Genomic DNA, 25,479 nt, shown 5'->3' on the forward strand with positions numbered 1-25,479 from the left:
GATGGATGAGAGTGAGCAAGCATAAAGTATAATGGGAAAGGGGTTCGGGTCCGAGCATTAAATTTATGACAGCAATATTTGGAGATCAGGAAGAGGATGAGGAGGCCCCAGGGATCTACAAAGAACTGGCCAGAGAATTAGAAGGAAAACAAGGAGAGAGCACCAAGGAATGCAAGAGCACCAAGGAATGCAAGAGAGGAGAGGGATTGGTTATGCTTAATGCTGGTGAGAGATCAAATAAGATGAGAATGGAAAACTGTCTCTAAGAGCAGTGGTTTTCAACTGGGGGCGATCTTGCCCCACAAGGATGCTTACAATGTCTGGAGACATTTTTTTTTAAGATTTATTTATTTTTTATTTATTTATTTATTTTTGGCTGTGTCAGGTCTTAGTTGTGGCACACGGGATCTTCGTTGAGGCACGCGGGATCTTTTGTTGTGGCACGTGGGCTCCTCTCTAGTTGTGGCGCACAGGCTCCAGGGCATGAGGGCTCTGTACTTGTGGTGCACGGGTTCCAGAGCACATGGGCTCTGTAGTTTATGGCACGCAGGCTCTCTAGTTGAGGCGTAGAGCTCAGTAGTTGTGGCGCTCGGGCTTAGTTGCCCCGCAGCATGTAGAATCTTAGTTCCCTGACCAGGGATCGACCCCGAGTTCCCTGCATTGTAAGGTGGATTCTTTACCACTGGACCACCAGGGAAGTCCCTGGAGACATTTTTGGTTGTCACAACTTGGTAGTGCTACCAGCCGCTAACCACATCCTGTAATGAACAGAACAGCCCGCCACAACAAGAGTGATCGACCCTCAGATGTCAGTATGCCAAGGCTGGGAAATCCTACCCTGAAAGTAAAGGTCGTTGGAGATGAATGGAAGTCTGGACTCAGCTCTCACACTCAGAGAGCCACCCCTGCCTGTCCTGGAGTCTTAGGCTTACTTAATGGATGTGGAGGAAGGGGCCCCAGAGGGCTCAGCCCTGCACACTCTGTCAAGCACTGCTTCCCAAACGATCGCCAGCCTATGTTACAAGTAGAATTTTTTCTCACTCGCCCTGGCGGTTAGACCACAAAGGAAAAGGCATACTTGGGAGCCTGCAATAAAATCATAGGAAAAGTATGTTCCATGGGACTCCCTTATGACCCAAACCCACCATCATTCGACTTCCAGAATCCACACTGCAGTATGAGCCTACCAGAAGGGAGAGAAGTGAGTTTCCTAGGCTGTTTGGGTTGTGTGTCAGTAGCCAGGGACAGAGAATAAGGGAAACAACCGATTCAGAAGGCAAACCACTTCCAAATACATTTCTCCTCTGCACGCTGTAAATAATTAATATCCTCCTCCCGGCCACAAGATTTTCCTTCTAAAATGAAATCTGACCTTGTCATTTTCTGCTTAAAAGCCTGGTCCCCTTAGCATGGTCCTCTGCCTTCTCCCCTCCAGCCCTCCCCACCTCTGTGCCTCTCAATTTGGAAGCTTCTAGTCATTACTCTTTAGAGTTCAGCTCAAATGTGACTTCTCCTCTTTGGACTCTCCTGGGCACCCCACTCCCTACCCACTGGCAGCAAGAATTCTGGTCTGTGGCTTCTAGATCATGCTAGCTCGTGCTAGCTCACAGTTACACCCTGAGCTCCACGAAGACAAGGGTTGTCTTCTTCATCACCGTTCCCCAGCAGCTAGGACAGAACCAGCACATAGCAGCTGCTCACAAAACGGTCATTGAATGAATGAGTGAAAGCCACGGGCTTTATTTTTTCCTTCTAGCAGTGACAATTGCAGAGCGAGCGCTATCAAAGAAAATGCATTTGTGGCCATTAAGCTAACAGTTGTGAATCAGAGTTCCTTATATATATATATATATATTTTTTTTTTCCCTTTAATCTGAGGCCTACAGCTTTACGAGCTTTTTCTTCCCGTCCATCTTTGTAAGTTGACTATGTCAGCATCGTAAATAGGAGCACATTTTCTGCAGAGAAAGCTGAAATGCTGGTGGGCTCAATCTATTCTGAGATTTTGAGGCTTATGCATTCAGACCAGGGTTATCTGGGTCACCACTCAGCTCCCGTCTCACACACACACACACACACACACACACACACACCCCACCACCCAGGCCGAAGCAGGGGATTGAAGTAATTTCTTTTCTTTTTCCATTTGTCCCTGGAAACCTCCGAACCACATGAGAGGCAAGAATGCCTCTCTCATTAAGGTGACCAGAGCTGGAAATTTTCCGCTGGGTGCCCTCTGCCTAGTGGCACAAGGGCCCCCACTAAGCAGAGTTTCAGAAGGACTCAGAATCGGCTGGTGGCTCAGCCCAGCGCTCTCTTTATTCTCATTTTGTGGTGCCATTGTTTCCCAGCCACATCAGGGGCCTAAGCTGCAGCTCCCAAGAACTTCTTAATCTCAAGTTTTTCTCTCCTATCTGTGGCAGGACTCTGCAGGGCAGCGCTGCATTGTTTAAAAAAAAAAAAACCAGTGTGATTTCTCGGGCCCAGAGAGCACCTCCACGTGCACCTCCACGGGGCCCCACCGAGGCCCTGCCCCCATTAGAATCATGAAGCTCTTTGCATCCAGTCACATCAGCACCACCCAAGCAGCAAAGACGAAGAGAAGCCAATGTCTGAGCAGGTTGTACTTGTTATGTGGATGATACGTGCGTTCTTTCTTCTGCCAAGGTGTCCATCCCTTTGATGCTCTGCCAGAATTTCAAGGTGAAAATCCCAACCCAGGAAGGAGGAACTTAGGGCGATCAGTTGTAGCATGCCCTCAGAGGACATGGGCAGTGAGCCCACACCTGCAAAGCTGAGTTGGCCATTTGGGATGCAGGAACAAATCTCAACACCCAGCCTCCAGGACTGGTCCAGCCTAGACAGTCTCCGAAAGTCAGGCTTAGGGAGCTCTAACTCAGAGGTTTGGTGTTGGCTCAAGTCCAGTGCTCTTCCTCCTGGATTCACTGCCATCGTTTTTAAGGTTCGGCTTCCATTACAAGATCAAGAGGGACCAGAAAAAGTGGCATCTCTAGTGGCCTTCCAGAGGTCTGTCCCCGCAGCTCTCCCCCAGAGACACGAATGTGGAGTCATATGCAGTTTCTAAATGTTCAGCCTTGAGTAGAAAAGGAGAAAAAGAAAAAAGAAATGTCATTTTCTGGGGGAGGAAGTTTAGAAGTAGAGGATGTTTTGTGCTTTGTTTTTTAAAAATCTTCATTGATTTATGTAAAGCAAACGGGAGTCTGTAGACCAGCGGTTTCCAACTAGGGCCAGTTTTGCCCCCCAGGGGTCATCTGGCAACGTCTGGAGGTATTTTCGATTGTCGCCACTGGCAGGGGGTTGTTTGCTGTGGCATCTAGTGCGCAGAGGCCAGGGATACTGCTGAACATCCTGCGATGCACAGGACGGCCCCACAGCAGAGGGTTACCCAGCCCGAGATGCCAGTTGTGGCAAAGTCGAGAAACTCTGCTGTAGGCCAATCCAAGGACAGGAAATGCAGGGAAACCTATTAGAAGCAAGACTCATTAATTTCTTTCGTTTGCATTTATTAAGTGCGTACTGTGTACCAGGCTCTGTGCTAGGCACTGGGGCTACAAAGGCCAGAATCGTGTCTAGAGTCCACTACCCTTTGAACTGGATCCTTTTTTTTTTTTAAGAGAAAAAGGAAATTCCTCTTTCTCTTCGTTTTGCAAGATGTAAAAGAGGTCTCCATTTTACCAGTGTTAAATCATAATAATTCTAATGGAGAAATTAGGGAAATTTACAACATTTTGAACTCGGGTAGCAATGAAGGAGAATGTGAGACTGTCTCAGAAGCAAGTACCCCTGAAGTGGTATGATTGAAGGTAGGAGAGTACCAGGCAAGTTTTTAGGCAGGATTTGATTTAGAGCTTTCCCTTTGAGTTGGGTGACTAGGGGACTCTTTTGGAACTCAGTCTCCAGGCCCCCTGGATTATAGAGTTTTCCTGAACTAAGGAAAACTGGGCAGCCAGTTCATTGGTCACACCCGATCTAAATATCTGCTGAATTCTCTCTTAAGGGAGAGAGAAGCGAACAAAGACATACCTCTAACTTTTCCAGTAACTGTCAAGGGTAAGAGATTAAATGCTGTTTGCTAAGTACAACGGGCCCCAGAAAGGGAACAGAGAGATGAAATGAGTAAATATTGTCGTACTCAGCTGTACCCTTCAGTACAAAGTGCTTCATCCAAACCACTCTGCTCCCTCAAATTAAGAATATTTTCATGTCGGTCTATATCTTGATGGTTGAGGGTGGTCAAAATTTTCAGTTATCTCCAAATGGTCAGATTTAACACAGCTGCCTCCTGCTGGGGTCCACTGTGGAGTTCAATTTGTTGTTGTTCTGTTATTGTCATTTTTTTTTTCCCTTTTCCCTCCGTCCGTCTGTTTCTTTCTGAGAATAACGCAGCTGTTTGGTGATGGCTTCCAATTTGGCGGCGCTGGCCACCTCTGGGATAATAAGAACTGTCTGCGCCCGCTGGTGTGGGGCGAAGCCTCCACCGCCAAAGTGCTCCCCAGTGATAGCCTCCAAAGCTGTCACAGAAAGCCTGCAAGGAGATAGTCAGTGGAAGGGTCTCCAGTAGCTGCTGCATCGCAGGGCTCTGCGCCTCTCCCTTCGCAGGGTCTCCATGAGGCCAGTGCTATTAGAGAGGGAAGCACGTGGTGGCCTCTGGAAGTGGCCGGAGCAATAGATGAGAAGGAAAGCCATTGGAAGAAGAACTTTTTTTTTTTCTTGGCTGCAATTGGGTCTTCGTTGCTGCACACGGGCTTTCTCTAGTTGCAGTGAGCGGGGGCTACTTTTCTTTGCGGTGCACGGGCTTCTCATCGCGGTGGCTTCTCTTTGTTGAGGAGCATGGGCTCTAGGCGTGTGGGCTTCAGTAGTTGTGGCTTGTGGGCTCTAGAGCGCAGGCTCAGTGGTTGTGGCACACGGGCTTAGTTGCTCCGCGGCATGTGGGATCTTCCCGGACCAGGGCTCAAACCCGTGTCCCCTGCGTTAGCAGGCGGATTCTTAACCACTGCGCCACCAGGGAAGCCCCAAAGAAGAACATTTTTCAGTGCAGGTTCTCTTACCTGCTTCCTCGGAAGCCTGGGCAACAACACAAACGCCTCAAGTGGTCCCAGGAGGAGAGCAGCGTGGTCCCAGGACTGCAGTGTCATTACAAAGGCCCTCCTGACCACGCAGGAGAGCGTGAGTGACCTGCTGGGAAACTGCCTTTTTTTCTCCCTGTCCCCCAGCCCACTTTACAAGTTGCGTGATGTCCTGTACATCAATCCAGGTTCCAATTGCACTGGAAGGGCAATGGGTCTCCAGCCCAGTGGGAGGCTTCGGTGATATTTGAGTGTCTCCCTTTGTGTGTGGGAGTGGGGATCCGGTCAGCCTGGCCAGGAAGACTTGATCCCAGCAAGGCTGGAGAGAAGTTCTGCCATTCTTCTGATCTTCAAGAACATATCCCCTGTGAAAACATGGGCTCAGTAGTTGCAGAGCCCGGGCTTTGTTGCTCCTCGGCATGTGGGATCTTTCCGAACTAGGGCTCGAACCCTTGTCGCCTGCATTGGCAGGCGGATTCTTAACCACTGCACCACCAGGGAAGTCCCGAGTCAGGGGTTGTTAAAGTTGGTGTTTATGGGGCTTTATACTTAAACATAACGCATACATGACATTATTTTATAAAAATGAGCTCACACGATGCTACTTTGCCACATGCATTTTCTCAATAACGATATAAGCTTGCCGTCTTTCTGGGGCAGTACACGTCTCTCTAGCAGACTTCGTAATGACTGTATGATGTGCCAGTGTATGATTATGCCATTCTCCATTTGGTGGACGTTTAGAGTGTTTCCATTCTTTTGCTATTATAGTACTTCAGGCAACATCCTCATGCTATATTTTTTTTTGGCATAGTTTTAATATTTCTGTAGAATAAGTTCTAAATGTGAAATTGTTGTGTCAGTGGGTATGTGGGTTTAAATCTTTTTAGATATAGCCAAATTGCCCCCACTCCAAAGCTATATTAAATGACTCTCTGACCCACACTTGTGTGGGAACACACTGAATTTTGAAGAAGTGAGATTGGAAAGGCAGTGTAGTGAGTGAGAGCAAAGGCAGTGAAAAGGTGGGGAATCCCACTGCACGTTCAAGGGTCAGTGAGTAACCGGGGCAGAAGAGAAGAGCCTCGAATGTCAGGCCAAGGAATTTGGCTTTTATTCTGCAAGTAGCTGAGAACTTTCAAAGCAGGGTCACCAGCCCCCTTGCAAGGCGTCTCCATTTGTGGCTGCACCAGAGAAACTGACTTTCTCGGGGGGGCGGGGAGGGCGGCGGTGGTGAGGGCAGACCCCTGGACACCAAGAGGTTTAGAACCCTGTAACCCATCAACTTACTTCTCTCATTCTTCTGCTACCTCTTTCGTGAACAAATCATCTTCAGCCATATTGGCAGCAATAAAACTTTGTTAATGAAAAGAAACTTTTGGAAATAACAGGGCACTAAACAGTAGTCCAGTCTTCAACAACCCTGGCTGCATCGTTTTTAGACCAATAACAAATAGGTACTCTCTTTCAGTTCTCATTTCTTCCAAGTAAAAGAAAGCTGGGTCACCAAGTCTTACTGAAATACCATGCCTAGTGCTGGTGTTTAAAACCACTACTGTTCTTTTGGCCTAATCATGTGGAGCTACTGCAATGTTGTGAGCAAAGCCAATTTTTATTGGGAGTACTAGGAAAACGGTAGTGCCCAACTCCATCCTAGAGAAAGGATTTTTGTTTTTTAATTTTTCAAGGGGAAAAATAACCAATTTAAACTGCTGCAATAATTTGCATGAATGAGGTTCCCCAGAGCTCAGTGCCCAGAATAGCAGTTCCAAATCTTACCAATTGGATTGGGTAGTGAAATGCCAAACCATGTGAGTCAAACAAAACTGAGGCAAATGAATTCCTAAATATCAGATCAAAACCAGAGATTCTAAGTCTCTGCCAGGAGTGGAGTTGCTGATTGTGGTGCTGGGTCATTGAGTCAATAGAAAGAGCCTTTGGGGAAATGGCCCCATGTCCCATAAGGGAGGATTCAACCAAGTAAAACATCCATTGAAGGGAGAAACAATTGGGCTTGTTGAAGACGGATCTGTGCGAAAGATAACCTCTAGAACTTACGGATGGGGATTCCCAGCCCATGCTTTCCCTGAGTAGATGGAGCTCAACCCTAATGTAATAAGGGGCTCAGGCTTTGGGAGGCCTCCCAGGTGATCACAGCCATTGCACTTCATCAGCACCAATGATGATTCACCATCTTGAATCTCTTCCTCCGTTCAAATGAGTGGATGGATGGAGAGATGAGATGAGATGCAATGAGATGATGTGAAAGGCAAAGCATTAAAATGCACAGTACCGGCACACAGTTAGCATTTAATAAATGTTCCCTTCTCCCTGCTTTGACACTGGCATTGAGATCTGCAGATGTGTTGCTGGGATGGTTGCTCAGTAGAAACCAAGTGTCTTTGTTTTTTAAGATTTTTTTTTTTAATGTGGACCATTTTTTTTAAGTCTTTATTGAATTTGTTACAATATTGCTTCTGTTTTTTATGTTTTGTTTTTTTGGCCACGAGTCATGTGGGATCTTAGCTCCCCGACCAGGGATCGAAACTGCACCCCCTGCATTGGAAAGCAAAGCCAGGGAAGTCCCCCAAGTGTCTTTGGAAAGTGGCTGCCATGAGTGGCGCTATGGGAGTTTGTTTGCCTATTGCTTTTTATTTGTTGGCATGAATGCAGAAGAGAAGCAGAGAGTTGGTTTCAATCACTCCAGTTCACAAGATGACAGAATTTGCTGCAGGTACAGCAAGATCCTTCAGAAAATGGAGCCATTTGTACTGCTGAGACTTTTTTAAAAAATGTGTTCTTATTACTTCTGTTATTGTTTAACCTGAATTCAGACTGGCATGTGCTTCTTATACTTCACCCCTAAGAAACCTTAGAGGTTGCATTTACTGTATGTTGTGCCAACCTGGGGCAGTCTGTAGCACTGGAGTCCCAGGATGCTACCCAAGGCAGCTTGGGCATTTTATCAACTGTCTACCACAAGCCTTTTACCAGGTGTATTTTAGAAGAATAGTAGTTAAAAAAAAAAAAAGAATAGTAGTTAAGACTTTAAAAGAAGGAAGCGGGATCCAAAGGAAAGGCTTTCAGCCAGAAGTGAACAGATACAACCAAGCTCTTCTTCAGTCCCATCTCATGGAGAACCTCCATCTGTACGTTCAAGAAAACAGGCATTAAATCCACAACTTGCCACCTACATCAGCCCCTGCTGATTTTTTGCCTTATTAAAACACCAGAACTTCTTGGCCCTTAGAGCAGAGTTCCCAAATCAGATTAGAATCACCTTAGGAGCTTAAAACAAATGCAGATGCCTGGGACCCTCTCTGGACCTACCAAACCGGATGCAGTAAGATGGGACCCAAGGATCTGTGTATGAATGCATCATGTTTGGGGAAAAACCTCAGAGCAGAGCTTCCCAACCTTTTTCATGCCATAATGCACATAGAAAATGATCGGTTTTGATTGGCATGTCAGGGAGCTCCTGGTCACAGAGGACCACCCCCCAGGGTCAGGAGGCCCAGTCTGCTCACCCAGGGGCCAAGGGGACCCGGACCTTGTCACACCTGTTTATCTGTTCAAGGTAGGGAAGCTCTGCCTAAGCAAGCTCCATTTACCGTGTTCGCATTTTAAAACCATTTTATTGTTACTTAATTTTGTAGAGGCTAAAGGAAACAGCAATGTAAGCCTGGAAGACTGCCCAATCCCCTACCGAGGGAGGGGTCAATACCTTTGATTTTCATTCCATCTGTTGAGAATCTGATACCATCTGTCATCTGTAGAGTCATACTCAATGCCTTCCTTGCCAGCCAACAGTGTTTTCATAATATACATTTGTGCAGTTTTCTCCTAAGTTGCTGCTGAGCTGGGGGCTGGCTTCGGATCGACCCTCATCCAAATTTATTTTCCTTCATTGAAGACCGTAATCGGTGTCCGTCAGAGCCTCTGGCTAGATCTTGCCCAAGCCCTTTCCCAACTAGCTCTAAGAATCTAGGGCTGCGACTCTGGGATGATGGCAGTGATATTTTTTCTCTTGAGAAATAAGACCTGACCCAGTGATTCTCTCCTCCACTTCTGTTTTTTCAGACTCCCAAGTATAGCTGTTCAGCTTCTGCTCCAAAAATATCCAGGAAAGAATAGGTGCTGTTTAGTGGCTTGTCTTCATCTTTTATTGTTAAGGGACCCAAAGAAAGACATACGATAATCAGCTCATTAACTTGGGCCTTATAAGTTTCAACAGATTTCTCACAGAATTGCTAAACCTGACTTTAGAGGGACAGGAACTAACTTTTGAGAAAAAGAAAGGTCACTGCTAAGTTATTTTATTCAGTTATATCATTTAATGCTAACCACTCAATAGAATAGATATTGTTTCCATTTTATACATAGGGAAACTGAGGCTCAGAGAGTCTAAGTAGCTTGCTGACGTTTCAGGAAGCCTTGATTCAAACCCCAAAGATTGTGCTTCTCCTCCTCCACCAAGCTGGCCCCTTCAGGCAAAGCTGAAGTTACAAACACTGTTGTCTGTCTTTATAAAGCACTCTAGGAAATTTGTTTCCTCCTAAAATGTAATTCGTTAACCCCGAGTCTCACTGACCATATGAATGGAGGATCTTAGGGAAAGACAGAGTAAGTAAGAGGAAGGGCCTTTCCAGTCCCTTGGTTACCCTCCTTAGGTTTAATGATCTGATGGAAGTCGACTCCCCATCTTTTAGGAAAATTTTCCTCCTTGTGAACATTCTAGAAAATAGTGGGTTGGCCAAAACAAACCTGGTCTGGAAAAAACAAAACGTGGCCATCCCACAGTGGAGTAATACAGGAACCCATTAAAGAAAAAATAAAAGTCATAGCCCCCAAAGAATACACCCACAGACACCAGTTTAGGAAACATTCCTTTTCTCATTTTTATCATTCCCTCAGCAGTCTTGGAGTTAAATAACTTGCCCAGGTTCACACAGGTAGTAGTCGCTGGAGCAGAAATTCAAACCCATGGGTGTCTCATTGCAAAGCTTTTTTGGTCCACAGTTCTGCTCCACAGAACCTTGGGCCCCACGGAGGTGCTTCTGAGCCCAGTAAACAGTGACATATATTGTGTCAAACAATGAAGTTTGAAACAGTCCAAGGAATCCACTCATCATTTTTACCTTCTTTATATGTTGGGATTCCAAATAATAATTATATTTGGGAAAACAAAATGAGTTCTAAAGCTAAAATCAGTTTGAAATCTATTCCAGCTTTAAAAATGGAAATCCTGGGCTTCCCTGGTGGCGCAGTGGTTGAGAATTTGCCTGCCAATGCAGGGGACACGGGTTCGAGCCCTGGTCTGGGAAGATCCCACATGCCACGGAGCAACTAGGCCCGTGAGCCACAACTACTGAGCCTGCGCGTCTGGAGCCTGTGCTCCGCAACAAGAGAGGCCACGACAGTGAGAGGCCCGCGCACCGCGATGAAGAGTGGCCCCCGCTTGCCACAACTAGAGAAAGGCCTCGTACAGAAATGAAGACCCAACATAGCATTCAATCAATCAATCAATCAAATCTTTAAAAAAAAAAAAGGAAATCCTTTATTGCCTTCAAATACAGAGTGATTGGCTTATTGACTCTCTCTCTCCCAGTTTCTGTTCAACAAGTTGGAGGTCCAAGTTTCCCAAAACAATACCATACATGAGGAGCAAACTAGATTCAGGGACAGTTAATCCAGTGCTGATCACTGTTGCCATGTTGCAACTCATCAAGAATATTTCTTAGTCTGTTACCAGCTTTTTAAAAAAAATTTTTTTTTAATTGATTGATTGATGGATGCATTGGCTGCGTTGGGTCTTCTGTGGCTGTGCTCGGGCTTTCTCTAGTTGCCGCGAGCCAGGGAGCTACTCTTCTTTGTGATGCAAGGGCTTCTCATTGCGGTGGCTTCTCTTGTTGTGGAGCACAGGCTCTAGGTGCGCAGGCTTCAGTAGTTGTGGCACATGGGCTTCAGTAGTTGTGGCTCGCGGGCTTAGTTGCTCCGTGGCATGTAGGATCTTCCTGGAGCAGGGCTCGAATCCATATCCCCTGCATTGGCAGGCGGATTCTTAACCACTGCGCCACCAGGGAAGCCCCTGTTATCAGCTTTTGATTTCAGAAACTTACACTATCTGTGGGCCAAATTGTATATCCTCAGTATGGATATATGATATGGTTATTAATGCTTCATAGCCTGTGTCCAAACAGCACAGCTAAGATCAGAGTGAGCAGGGACAGTCCACAACACAAAATCCCAGCTCAAAGTCTGCCAACGGAGCCAGGTCCTAACGGCCCTCCTTTCTGGGAAGAGATTGGCTCCCTGGCTATTAGGAGGCTGGTGCCTAGCCTCTCACTGTCACACATCGTAAGGCGGGGTCCTCTCCGGTGGGTCCTTGAATAACTTTATTGGTTTTGATTAGAGGTGATCTTGAAAATATAGTCATATCTGTGCCAAAAGGAACAGAGTAGCTTCATGTAACAGGATATTAGGGAGCCGCCTCTTGTTGCTCTGGAATTGGGAACCAGGCCCAAAGCTGGGGACAAAGAGGAGTTATAACTGCACATTCCCCGGGCAGCCGCTCATCACTGAGGCCAGGTTCTCCCCAGAGCTGGCCCAGACGGCCCAGCTGGCCCTTTCGCCATGGCACCCATCATCCATCTCCCCTCCATTCCTAGTCTGTATTTGAAGATGGGGGAGGGGAGTTCTCAGAGTCATTGGGGGTACACTTCTTGCCTAACCCCAAAGCCATGTGACGGGAGAATTCCAAGAGAATTAATTACAAAAACTGGAGCATCTGCAAAAGAAAAAAAAAAAAAAAAAGCTGACTATTTGCTGAGCTGGGAACCTGCAGGTCCACATGCAGCTCTGCCATCCAGGGAGACTGGGGCAAGGCTGCAAAGTGGCCCCAGAAGTTTGTAGGGGATCATAGAGATTGATTGATGCCTGCTGCCCATCTGGAGATTTCTGAAGGAGGAGGCTTGTGGAAGGAGCCCATGGCAAGGGCTCAGGTGGAGCTGTGGAGAGTGAGTCTGGGAATAGGATGGGGGCGTTCCTTTGGACATTATACAAAATGAAGATAATAATGTACTACTTTAGAGGTTTGTAGTCAGGAGAATTCTGGGGCGTTTGCCCTGAAACCCACAAATTCTCCAATTCTCTAATACCAACCCAGTGTCAACAATTCATTTCAGTTCTGACACTACCTGGCTTTAGCATCACATAGCACAAGTTCAAGGACTCAGTCCCACAAGACCACTCCCACTTCAGATGCCAGTCACAAGTCCAGGGTCACCACATTAACTAGTATGGTTATTTTTACCCTCCTTCCCACAAAGTCAACCTCACGTTCGAGAATTTGCTGGGAAGGCTCACAGAAGTCAGGAAACTACTTGACTTATGTTTAACAAACATTTACTAGTTTTTTAGAAAGAGTGCAATTCAGGAACAGCCAAAAGGAAAAGATGCACAGGGCAAAGGATGAGGGAAGGAGGTACAAGGTTGCACGTCCTCTCCAGGCATGCCCGCTGCACCCCTCCACCCACCCCCACCCCCCCCCCCCCCCCCCCCCCCCCCCCGCCCCAGCACAGTGATGTGTTTACCAACCTGGAAGCTCTCCAGATCTCATTGTCAAGAATTTGTATATTTCAATCGCCAGCCTCCCTCTTCTCCCCTCCCCAGAGGTCAGCGGTCTAAGCCCTTGATCTTTCCAGGAACCAGCTCCATCCTGAGGCTATCTAAGGGCTGCACCCTAAGTCACCTCAAATATATTTCTTATACCACAAAGATTAAATAAGAGAGCATATCTGAAGTGCTCGACCCAGGCTCTGGTACCCAGCAAGCATTTGATGAACATTAGCTAGTGTGGCGACTTCCACCTCCTTCCATCCTCCACTTTCTCCTGACCACCTCTCTCAGGGTTCTCTTTTGCCTTCGTCTCCTCCCTCCCCCCTAAAAGGCATCACCAGTGGTCACCCTCAGGGCTAGAGGCTGCTGACTATTCAGTGGTTTTGTGGTTTGTACTCAAATTTTCCATTCTCATGCTTCCTCTTCTTCAGGTAGAGAGTTTTGAGTTCTCCCGGCCTTGAATTAGAACTGCGAAGGGCTCAGAACACCCACCAAAACACACCCCCCACCCAGCCACCTTTTTCTCTGCCTTTCTACATGTCAGACACACCTTCTGAGTCAAGCTCCTTTAAGAGTTGCTTTGCAGAGGACTAACACAAATCACTCTGTGTTTGCAGTACACGCTAGTGCCAAGAGCAAATGCTTTAAAAATAGCACTTTAGGTATTAACTGCTAACAAAGCAAGAATTGGCTGCTTCTGGCTACAATTTGCATTTGGGATTTTTTTTTTTTTTTTTTAGGCTGATGCATAGCAGGTGACCTTTTAAGTAAAGTTTCTGGCCAGTTCTCAAGTGCACTGTGATGAAAGCTCCTTAGTGCTGTTGGCTTTTTTATTTTTTTAACACCTTTATGAGACCTAGCTCACATACCATACAGTTCACCCACTAAAGTGTAGAATTCAGGGGATTTTAGTATATTCACAGATGTGGGTAACCATCACCACAGTCAAATTTAAAACATGTTCATCAACCCAGTAAAGAAACCCTGTATGAATTTTATTTTTATTTATTTATTTAATTTTGGCTGTGTTGGGTCTTCGTTGCTGTGCGCGGGCTTTCTCTAGTTGCAGCGAGAGGGGTTGTGGTGCGCGGGCTTCTCACTGTGGAGGCGTCTCTTGTTGCAGAGCACGGGCACTAGGTGAGGGGGCTCAGTAGTTGTGGCTCGTGGGCTCTAGAGCGCAGGCTCAGTACTTGTGGCGTATGGGCTTAGTTGCTCCGCAGGCATGTGGGATCTTCCCAGACCAGGGCTCGAACCCGTGTCCCCTGCATTGGCAGGCAGATTCTTAACCTCTGCGCCTCCAGGGAAGTCCCAGAAGCCCTGTATGCTGTAGCAATCATACCCCCTATTCTTTTATCCTCAATCCCACCCCAGCCCTAGGCAATCACTGATCTTCCTATCTCTGTAGATTTCCCTGTTCTGGACGCTTCATCTGAATGGGATCCTTTAATATGTGGTCTGTTGGGACTAGCTTCTTTGAAAGCGCTTTAATTTTTATGTGTATCCCTTTTAGGATTCAGGTTTAAGAAATGTTGGTCCAGGGGCTTCCCTGGTGGCACAGTGGTTGAGAGTCTGCCTGCCAATGCAGGGGATGCAGGTTCGAGCCCCGGTCTGGGAGGATCCCACATGCCGCAGAGCAACTAAGCCCGCGTGCCACAACTGCTGAGCCTGCGCGTCTGGAGCCTGTGCTCCGCAACAAGAGAGGCCGCGATAGTGAGAGGCCCGCGCACCGCGATGAAGAGTGGCCCCCGCTTGCCGCAACTAGAGAAGGCCCTCGCACAGAGACGAAGACCCAACACAGCCGTAAATAAATAAATAAGTGAAATTCTTTAAAAAAAAAGAAAAAGAAATGTTGGTCCAAATTTGTGGCTAAATTTTAGCTGGTTGAAACGGCCATTCATTGAAGGGGAATGAGAATAATACCACCTTGGAGTCATCAGGAAGAGTTCCTGAATGCAGGAAAAAATCTGATATTTTTCAGATTGGTTAGTTCATCTCTATTTGAGGGCTGAGCATTATGGTTACATAATATAGCAATTCCTAGCCAGTTACTGCTTAGCCCTTTTTTATTTAACATTTATCAAAGACTTCTAATTTCAGTTAACAGGGCAAGCCCCTGTTGGCTATAGTCCTTTGTGGTTCAAACTGAAAGCGTAATTAATCACAGAGACTTTATATCTCAGTGAACGTTGGCTAATAATATTGCCTCTGAGATGCAAGCTGCGCTCCAGCCAGGCTGAGATCTCCTGTGGGTTTCTCCTGGCACCTCCCAGGTGTGAGACTGATCCTGACAAACCCAGGGACACAGTTTCACATGGGCTGCACTAATCAAAGCCCTTAGCGTCACCTTTGTTCGGCTTTGTCCAAGTGCGAGATGGATGAAATTTGAAGGTGTGACTGACCCCGGGGAGAGGAAAGAGGAAGGCTTCTAAAGAAGATGCGCCCGCACGGAAGGGAGTGTGACCAGCGAGGTCCATCTGGCCCCGAAGAGAAGCCCTGGCACCAGCACGGCTCCCTCCATAAAGATGGGCTTTAATGACAAGGGTCCAAGTTGCCATCTGCCAAGCTTGGGGAGCACCGATAGGATCCAGAGCCAGAGCTCTCACTGGGGATGAATTTAGAAGCCCCCCAGCTGGAGGAACTTGCAGCCTGGTGCATTCCCAGCTAGCCAGCTGCTGGGCACAGCCCTCAAGGCAAGAGCATTGACCGAGTAGGTGAACAAGCTGTGGGAGAGTTACAGGGTAATCTAGAGGATTTCCCTTGTGAAAACCTCTCTGACTTGGTGTTAGAGGTTGGCCTGGTTCCCCACAAAAAGATATGTTGAACTCCTGACCCCCAGTACCTGAGAGGGTGACCTTACTTGGAAATACGGTCTTTACGGAGGTAATCAAGTGAAAATGAGGTTCAGTGGGCTCTAATCCAATATGATTGTGTCCTTATGAAAGGGGGAAATTTAGAGACAGAGACAGACATGCACAGAAGGAAGACGATGTGAAGACACACGGGGAGGACGCCATGTGACCGGAGTGTACATCTACATGTCAAGGAACACCAGAATTCCCAGCAAACCAAACCACCAGAATTAGCAAAGAGGCATGGAACAGATTCTCCTCTACAACCCCCAGAGGGAACCTACCCTACTGACACCTTGATCTCAGACTTCTAGCCTCCAGAACCGTGAGACACCCAGTATGTGGGTGGCTTAACACAAAGTGAGTGTTAAGTGGGTGGTACTTTGTTATGATAGCTCTAGCAAACTTATACAGCTAGGTTCCCCGTTAGGGAAACAAGCTCCACCCTAGCTTGGATGATTACTGGAAGGAAAGGATTGCATTTATCTCTGTGTAGTTCTCAACTCTTCTGGAGGAAAGCTTTTATATAACCCCTAAGATGCTCGAAGTTGTCTGGCTTCAAGGCTGGCCCATCCTGACATGGGGAGATAGCTGCCCAGTGTGTCCATCTGCCAGGGAAGCTCCCAGCTTGGATGGACCAGCTGCTTTGTGTGCCCCTATGGGGTTCCGGAACCTTGGTGAAATCAGTAAAATCCCTTCCTTTAAGGGAGCAGCCTACAGTAGGGCAATCTGCTTTGCTCTCCGCTTTGTCAACTTGGAACAGTGTTCCTGAAACATAAGAGAAAGAGGGAAAGGAATTGATTCTAAGATTGAAGACTATCACTTGTCCTTGGCCCAGAACCTAGTCATGAGAGTCCAATAAGCAAAAACCCTTTTCTTGGGATTTCTTCCACCACCGTACTTATGGACACTGACAGGTGACAGCTTGCAGAAAATGGAAATGCCCACCCTGCCTCTCACTGATACAAGGGCACCAGCATTATGGTGGGCAGCCATATTTTTTGGCACTTATTTTTCTATACACTCAACCACAGGATAACAATAAAGTAAAAATAATCCTACAGCACTTAAGATATTCCTGCTGCCTTTCTTCTGAGGAGCTAAGTGAGATTTGAGGAAATTGAAATCTCTTAAGGATGTTTCAGTATTATGTGCTTCTTAAAGCTCTGGGATATCTCCTGTATATCATGCATCGCCTGTTGGGTGTTGGGCTGGGGACTTCACCGACATTATCCAATTTATGCCTTGCAACAGTCCCACAAGGGAATTAGTATTAACACCATCCTGCAGATGAGGAGTATTAACACCATCCCCCTCTGACAGATTGTGCCAGAATTTCAGATGAGAATCCACATGGTCTAGGAGCAGGGAGCCCAGGTCTGGGAGTCAGGTTGACCTGAGCTTGTGGCCTGGAGAGCTGTGGATAAGTCAGCAATCACCTCTGAGCTTCAGGCTCCTCATGTGGAGCACAGAGATGACATTCGTACCTTATGGTAGTGGTTAAACCTTGGCTGTATGTTTGGATCACCTGGGGAGCTTTTGAAATGCTGGATGCACAGACTCCACCCAAGACCGATTTGATCAGAAGCATTGGGGATTTAACCATACTCCTCACCCCCAGAGGTTTCTCTCACAGTTCTGGAGGACAGAAGTTCTTAGTGACTGTGAGGCTCTAGGGAAGAATCCTTTCTTGCCTCTTCTGGCTTCTGGCGGCTCCAGGAGTTCTGTGGTTTGTGGTTGCATATCTCCAACCTCTGCCTCCAACTTCACATGTCCTCCTTTCTGTGTCTTCTTTTCTGTCCCTTATCAGGACACTTGTTATTGGATTTAGGGCCCACCCTCTTAATCTAGGATGAGCTCCTCTCTAGAGCCTTAGTTTCATTACATCTGCAAAGACCTTTTTTCCCAAATAAGATCTCATTCATAGGTACTAGGGATGAGGACTTGACCATATCTTTTGGGGGTGTCACCAACCCACTACAGAGAACTTTCACTGTGTTTTCTGATTGCACCAGGTTGGGATCCAGCAAGAGTTTGGAGATGCATAATCTCTCAGTCACACTAAAGTCAAATTTTATGTCCTTTTAAAATAGGCCAGGGCTTCCCTGGTGGCGCAGTGGTTAAGAATCCGCCTGCCAATGCAGGAGACACGGGTTCGAGCCCTGGTCCGGGAAGATCCCACATGCTGCGGAGCAACTAAGCCCGTGCGCCACAACTACTGAAGCCTGCACTCTAGAGCCCTCGAGCCACAACTACTGAGCCTGTGTGCCACAACTACTGAAGCCCGCGCGCCTAGAGCCCATGCTCTGCAACAAGAGAAGCCACTGCAATGAGAAGCCTGCGTACTGCAATGAAGAGTAGCCCCCGCTCGCCGCAACTAGAGAAAGCCCGTGCACAGCAACGAAGACCCAATGCAGCCAAAGATAAATAAATAAATAAATAAATTTATTAAAAATAAAAAATACTATAGCAGCTATAGAAAGAAATACAAACTAGAATATTAAAACATAAAAAAATTTAGAAAGTTGTAAGAAAGATCGACTGCTGTATGAATGGGGCAATTTAGATATTTATGTTCACAAACTCAACTGAGAGAATGAGAGTTGAAGATAATAATTTCCAGAAGAATGAGTATTTGGGGGGAAGGTGGGGAGGAGAAATAGAGGGGGAGGGGAAAAGGCAGAAAGTTTGCAGTGACCAGAATACTTCAGATAAGACCCAGTGGTTTGATTTTTTTAATTTTATTAATTTATCTATTTATTTTGCTCATTGTCATTCAAAGGTATTCAGCTGGATGTTCGTTTCTGATCTTGAGTTTTGGTTAAAGGAGTCCTCTGGTAAATCCCTCTCCCTTACTTCCCTCCAGCTCTCTGAAAGTGAATCCCTAATTATAGGCCACGTATGAGATTTACTAGATGAAATCAGCAGCTGTGGATATGACACCAGACTCGCAAAAAATCAACACACTGTTGCCATAAAAAGCCCAATTGTTAATTGCTTCTTTGGCATCTGGCTATAACAAAAACACCCTTTCGCTGTTTAATATTCAAAGTAAATGTACTGGAAAGAACATTGGGCTAGAATTAGGGGAGGCGGGGATTCTTGTCCCAGCTCTGTTACCAAGTGCCCGTGGTTTGGGGACAAAACATTTCATTCTCTCAGGCCTCAGTATCCTTATCCATAAAACCGAGGGTATGAAGTCAAATTACCACTTCCAGTTTTAAAATCCCATTCCGCGTCTTGAAAATACAGCACACTTCTCATACCCATGTAGCCTTTTCCCAAAGCTCTGTTTCACGAATGCCTGATGTCATTTTATAATTTTGTGGTTCGATCGGGAGCCACACGTGGATTTAAGTGTCTGCATAGTTTTCACTTTGCAGGCAATACTTTTCAGGTCTTATTCAGAAGTGAAGTTTGCTGTGAGGCCCCACAACTCTTAATTGCTTTGGAAATGCAATCTGCCGGTGTTCCACGTTTGATATTACAGAGTCTTACGTTATTCTTGAGATGTCTGGAATCTACACCAAGATTCTAGAATAGGTATCATTTCAAGATCCACAGTGGCTGGCTGAAGGAACAAGCCGAGGCTAGCCCACAAATCAGGGACTCACGTTGGGGAGGGGAGCGTGGGGTGCAGCCAGACGACCCAGGGGCCTCCATCTTCAGGCTTCGCTCAGGCCCAGTGCACAGGACCTGAGACAAGTGAAAGCAGCTCAGGCCACGGCCACACTTCCTTGTTGACTGGGTCCTTTGTCTCTTACATGTCTGGGTTGCCAGGAACTTTGCCCTCTTGCTTTCAACTGCTCGCTGGCCCTGCAACTGTCCTTTATTTACCCAGTTGCTAACCGGAGTAGGATAACCTCCACTCAGGTTCACGAGGGTTCGCCTGTGTGTATTCTGGTCGGCCACAGCGTGGAGGCCGTGTCTTTTAAGCCTCAAGATAGTTGTCCGTGTGCTGATAATCATACTCGTCACTTGCCTCTTGCGGGGAAGTCGAAGGGCAGGTGGGAAAAGAAACCAGCTTCCCCTGTTTAACTCCAGCTCTTGTATTTTAAGTTGCAGGAACTGCTTGGCAGCCGTACATTTCCTTGTGTATAGTTTTCAAGGGTGTAGCTAATTGTATGAACTTTCGGTGAGTTCTGGGAAAAAAGAAAGCAGCATTCCTTCTCTTCGTCTTTGGAGATCCAGTTATTGCATCTGTTTTGGAATCCATTTGATGCTCCTGTTTTGTTATCTCTTGCTGAGTAACAATTCATCCAAGAATTTAGTGGCTTAAAACAACAGTGTATTAGTTCTCACGATTCTGCCATCTCGATTGGGCTTAGCTGGGCAGGATCTTCTGTTCCTCGTGGTATATGCTTGGACTGAAATATCAAAGACGGCTTTTTCGCTCATGTGCTGGCTTCTTAGCTGGAACGAGCGAGCATCTCTCCACATGGCCCTCCACATGGCAGACTTGGGCTTCCTCACAGCATGGTGGTCTCAGGGTGATCAAGCTAGATTTTTTACATTGTGGCAGACTTCCGGTTCCCAGCTTCTCTTAAAGACCTGAACTGACACAGTGTTCACAGTGCCACATTCTTTTGGTCAAAGCAAATCACAGACCGGTCTAGATTCATGGGGAGGGGAAGTAGCCTCCACCTCCTACAGGCACAGTGAGGGAGGGAATTGATGGGGGCCATCTTTGGAGATTATCTCCCGTAGTCTCCCTGGTGATATATCTCTTCATTTACTGGCCTTCTCTCTTTGTTCTTTTTTTTTTTTTTTTTTTGGCTGCGTTGGGTCTTCGTTGCTGCGCGTGGGCTTTCTCTAGTTGCGGCGAGCGGGGGCTACTCTTTGCTGCAGTGCGCGGGCTTCTCATTGCGGTGGCTTTTCTCGTTGTGGAGCACAGGCTCTAGGCGTGCAGGCTTCAGTAGTTGTGGCACGCGGGCTTCAGTAGTTGTGGCTCGCAGGCTCAAGAGCGCAGCCTCAGTAGTTGTGGTGCACGGGCCTAGTTGCTCTGCAGCATGTGAGATCTTCCCGGACCAGGGCTCGAACCCATGTCCCCTGCATTGGCAGGTGGATTCTTAACCACTGCACATTTTGTGGTGTAGGAATACAGGTCAGGCAGGAATTAGTCCCATGGTCTTAAACATCACATCTTTTACCAGCAATTCCAGGGCGCTTTGGAAAGGCATTGCTATCTCTGCCCTGGACTGTAGGGGCTGAGCTCAGAGGCTTCATAGACTGCCTTGGGAAGTACAATAATGGCCAACATCAGTTGAGCACTTGCTATGGGCCAAACTCTATGCTTATGCCTTTTTCATATTTCATGTTATTATCATAATCTTTCTAGGCCTATGCACATAATTTCAGTAGCAGTTTCTGGGTTGGTCCAGGTGATAAAAATATAGCTTGGCAAAAAGTTGGTACCAAAGATTCAAAAATGCTGCCCACACTCAAGTCCCTCCCTCCCCAGAAGCACTTATTTCCTTGGGGTAGTTATTATGCATCCTTCTTTCCTTACTCCCTTCCAGAATCCCTTTTGTCAATTCTGTATTCCATTAATTATATATGTGTCCCACTCTGGTCCCTGTCTACCCCCAGACCCACCATCTTCCTGCCATTGATGCAAGTAAGGAAGGACCCTGGAGGGAAGTCAGGGAACAGAGATCATCCAAGTAGAGTTGAGTCCATTCTCTGAGTGGAGGGAAGTGCCCTGCAATCACACACAGACCATACCTTTCAGACCACACATGCACCTGGTGCCCTCCCACAACCCCCAGGGCAAAGAAACCTGGTTGAGGGGAAGCATAATGTAATACCTGGTTCTGTGCCTGCCCACAGTGTGCATTCAGTAAACACACTAAGGATAATGATTTTTTTTTTTTTTGGCTGCATTGGGTCTTTGTTGCTGCACGTGGGCTTTCTCTAGTTGCAGCGAGTGGGGGCTACTCTTCGTTGCGGTGTGCGGGCTTCTCATTGCAGTGGCTTCTCTTGTTGCGGAGCATGGGCTCTAGGCGCGTGGGCTTCAGTAGTTGTGGCATGCGGGCTCAGTAGTTGTGGCTCGCGGGCTCTAGAGCGCAGGCTCAGTAGTTGTGGCTCACGGGCCCAGTTGCTCCGCGGCATGTGGGATCTTCCCAGACCAGGGCTCGAACCCGTGTCCCTTGCATCGGCAGGCAGATTCTCAACCACTGCGCCACCAGGGAAGCCCCAGGATAATGGTTATTATAGTATTACTTTATGCAAGAATATCAGCAGGGAGTTCCCTGGCAGTCCAGTGGTTAGGACTCCACAATTTCACTGCCAAGGGCACGGGTTCAATCCCTGGTCAGGAAAGTAGGATCCCTCAAGCAGCACGGTATGGCCAAAAAAAAAAAAAGAATATCAGCAAACCCAGAGCCAGTGCACACCCTGAAAAACCCTACTGAGGTAGTAGATAGCATTTTTTATATTTCATTTATGTATTTTCATAGCTTTATTGGCATCTAATTTACATACCATAAAGTTCATCCATTTAAAGTGTTCAGCTCAATGGTTTTTAGCATATTTACAGAGTTGTGAGCCATCACCTTAAATCTAATTTTAGAGCATTTTCATCACCTCAAAAATAACTTCGTTCCCATAGCAGTCATTCCCCATACTATCTCCCTCCCCCGGCCTTAGGCCACTAATCTACGTTTTCCATAGATTTGCCTATTCTGGATATTTTACATAAATGGAATTAGACACTGTGGCTTTTGGTGACTGGTTTCTTTCACTTGGCTTCCCTTATTCACTTATTTCATGTAAAAAGATGGTTGAACTTTTAAGTTATCATTTCTCTGATTTTTTTTTTTCTCCAGGATCCTAAACACTTCAAGTCAGAGAAGACAGGACGGGGCCAGTTAAGGGAAGGCTGGAGAGATAGTCATCAGCCCATCATGTGTTCCTACAAGCTGGTGACTGTGAAGTTCGAGGTCTGGGGGCTTCAGACCAGAGTGGAACAATTTGTACACAAGGTAAGTAAATGGACAGCAGTTCCTGGGCTATGGACAAAATAACTGTCTTTGTTGTGAGCTGGAGTGCCCAATGCCCAACAGATGTATAAGCGCTGAGCCAACACGAGGTACCTGCATCTAGAAAACCCTGTTTTCATGAAAATGCATTTTGTCTACTGTTTAATTTTCTTCCACTAATAGATATCTTACACTTTATCTCTCATTCTGTGACCTCCATGTCTGTTGGGTGAGTATGTTCAGGAAGTTGGGCTTTCAAAATATACTTCTCTCTTTGGCATCAGGCTAATCTAGTTCCAGAGAGAGGTACTTGTACTTGGTCCTTGGGTACTTGGGTTCAGACAGAAGCACAGGGTTTATCTGTATGTGCAGTTCCCCCCAAGGATAGTTCTCACTCAAAAGATCCTGCAAATGTAGACACCTGAGGTAGAAGTTGCCCCAAGAGACAGAACAGGAAATCCCAGTGGTCCCATTAGATGGTGTACCCCAGCATTTCTGCCCTTTTAATAATTCTACTACCAAAGAATTATTAACAACCTCAAAACACAGATTTCAATTGTATGCCTACTTTGACTAAACATGTTAATGTTGTAGCAGGAACCCATTTGGGGTGATGATTTAAGTTTGTTAGGGGCTTCTAACATAACTCTTATCCGCATGGAAATTAATGGGAAATACAGTGTTGAGCATTGCCCTTTGTAACTCCTATTTTCATGAAAATAAATACTACCCAAGTTGTCTCTACATTCCAGATAGGCTGGATATCTGTTTATTTTTCCACTCAAAAACTGATAAAGAATAGCTTTCTGAAATTCTTTTGGGGGCACTGGAATTTAACCTTAATGCACTGAGCTTTTTGTTACTTAGATGGATTTATCTACTGAGCTTGGGGGGGCGAGTTGACAATAAAATGTGTAAATCTTGAATTTGGGTCCAAGAAAGAGATTGAACTTGGGCTCCTGATAATAGCAGACCCTTGAGCAAATTTGAAGCAGAGAAGTGTACTGATCTGCTGAGCTCCAGAATCCATTCTGCCCCGCCCGGAGTGGGAGCCAAGTGGCACACAGAGAAATCAAGTTCTGGGACCTCTTGTTTTCCTGCTGTGTCCCAGTTATTAAGCAGGAAGACAGTCCGGGCTCTCAGAGTAAATATTTTCCAGCCTCAGCTCTGGGTCGAGCTCCAGCTATATATTCTTCACTTCCTACAACATCCCACCTTTTTTTTTTAAACCTCAAATGATCTCCTCTTATTAGGGCCACTACCGTAGTATGTTTTATTATCTCCTCTTCTCACAAAGCATATTTAGATTGCCACAGGGCTCATTGTGTTTCTTTTCTAGTTTTGAGAATCCATTTCTTTAAAATACCTGCAAGAATTACGCTCTAGTAATAGGCATTCCCATTGCCCATTTCCAAATATAATGAAGTGTTATCAACACCCCCAAAACACACCTGCTGTGGCACATGAGCCACTAATGAGTATCTGAGGCTAGCATTTGCATGGGTTTTAAGTGCCAGGGATGCCTTTCTCTGAACACCTTTGTGTTTGAAGAATCTATTCACAGTTAAGGGGAAAAAATGTTCGAAAGCAAGCCATTAGCACATTATTGAATTCTTGTTTCCAGTAGACAGCTGTGTTGTGCTTAATGCAATAGGGTGTATTTACTGATGCCTCAATGCTGTTCTTTTGATTTCCATGAATTTGACACACTCAGCACTCAAGTGTGTATGGCTTCATGTTGTTTCTTATTTTCATTACATGTTTCCTCCTTCTGAATTACAAAAGCCTCACTAGATATCCAGAGGCCTGGAGTAATATAAACACTTCATTATGAAAGCTTCCCTTGTTTCTGCAAATTCACTGAATTAAAATCCTTCATTTATTGAAACATGCTTGAACCTTCTACAAGAGGTTTTTGACAATTGCTAGATTTGTTTGGCAGGAAGAAAGGAATGTTGGAGGGAGAGCGTTGAGTATCTAAGAAATGTAAAAAGGCATATTTACAGAAGACAAGAAAAGAATACCATGAAATAAAAGCACATAAATGGTATGACACACAAACCCTATAGAATTATTTTTCTTAGTCTTCTGTTGCCGTTATGTGTCACCATAAGAAACAATTTCATTCCTTTTGTCTCCAGTCAAGTTCATTATTCCCATTATGTTCTACTCTGGTTCAGGTCTCTTATTTCATCTCTTTCAAGAATAGTTGACTAAACTGCTCCCCCCCCCCCTTTTATTACATGAAAATCAGGCCTAGAAAGATATTTACTTCTCTTGAATCCCACACCTTCAATTATTTTTTTAAAAAATTAAGCAATATTTAGGATACTTCATTAGAAAAGAGAGAGTTTTAAGTGCTTTTGGCTTAGAAGTGACTTGCTACCCGGACAGATGTTCTTGATTTCCAACATTTATGACCTCCCGGCACCAGTGTGACGCACCCTTCCGCAAAAGAAAAGTAGGACCTGTTTTAGGTAAAGATAAATGAAGAGAAAAATCTCAAGGTGATCAGTCCTAGAGATTCAGTCCAGTCACTGCTGTGTGACTGCCAAGTCGTTTCATTAGTGTGAACAACCTCCAGCCCAACTTTCAAATAAGATAAAGAGATTAATTTACAGCAAGTGTATGGACACCATGGAAAGGGCTGAGAGTAAGTATGTCAGCCCCTAATTGTCATCACATATGGACAGAGGGATGGAGAAATTTGTAATTGCCAGGATTCCAAGAATTGGGAACCATCCCTTTTCCAGATAGTTTTAATCAAACCTGGTATTCTGTCAAACATCCTTCTTTTGCTTTTTTAGGTGGTCCGAGATATTCTTCTGATTGGACATAGACAGGCTTTTGCATGGGTTGATGAGTGGTATGGTAAGTCAACTTCCCCAAAATCACTCACAGAACAACTTCATAACATGTTGGCTTGGGCTTTCAGTCCATCTGGCT

General features: G+C 46.0%; 1 protein-coding gene across 1 annotated transcript in view; it reads left to right on the top strand.

Annotated features, from left to right (window-relative positions):
• The window catches only part of PITPNC1 (phosphatidylinositol transfer protein cytoplasmic 1), a 258,284-nt gene that overhangs the window by 215,244 nt on the left and 17,561 nt on the right, over positions 1–25,479 (top strand). The window contains 2 exon segments of the mRNA XM_036836206.1: positions 22,381–22,536; positions 25,341–25,404. Of these exon segments, the coding sequence (XP_036692101.1) occupies positions 22,381–22,536; positions 25,341–25,404 (220 nt within the window).

This window comes from Balaenoptera musculus, chromosome 20 (assembly GCF_009873245.2).
Source record: "Balaenoptera musculus isolate JJ_BM4_2016_0621 chromosome 20, mBalMus1.pri.v3, whole genome shotgun sequence".
Taxonomy (NCBI): domain Eukaryota; kingdom Metazoa; phylum Chordata; class Mammalia; order Artiodactyla; family Balaenopteridae; genus Balaenoptera; species Balaenoptera musculus.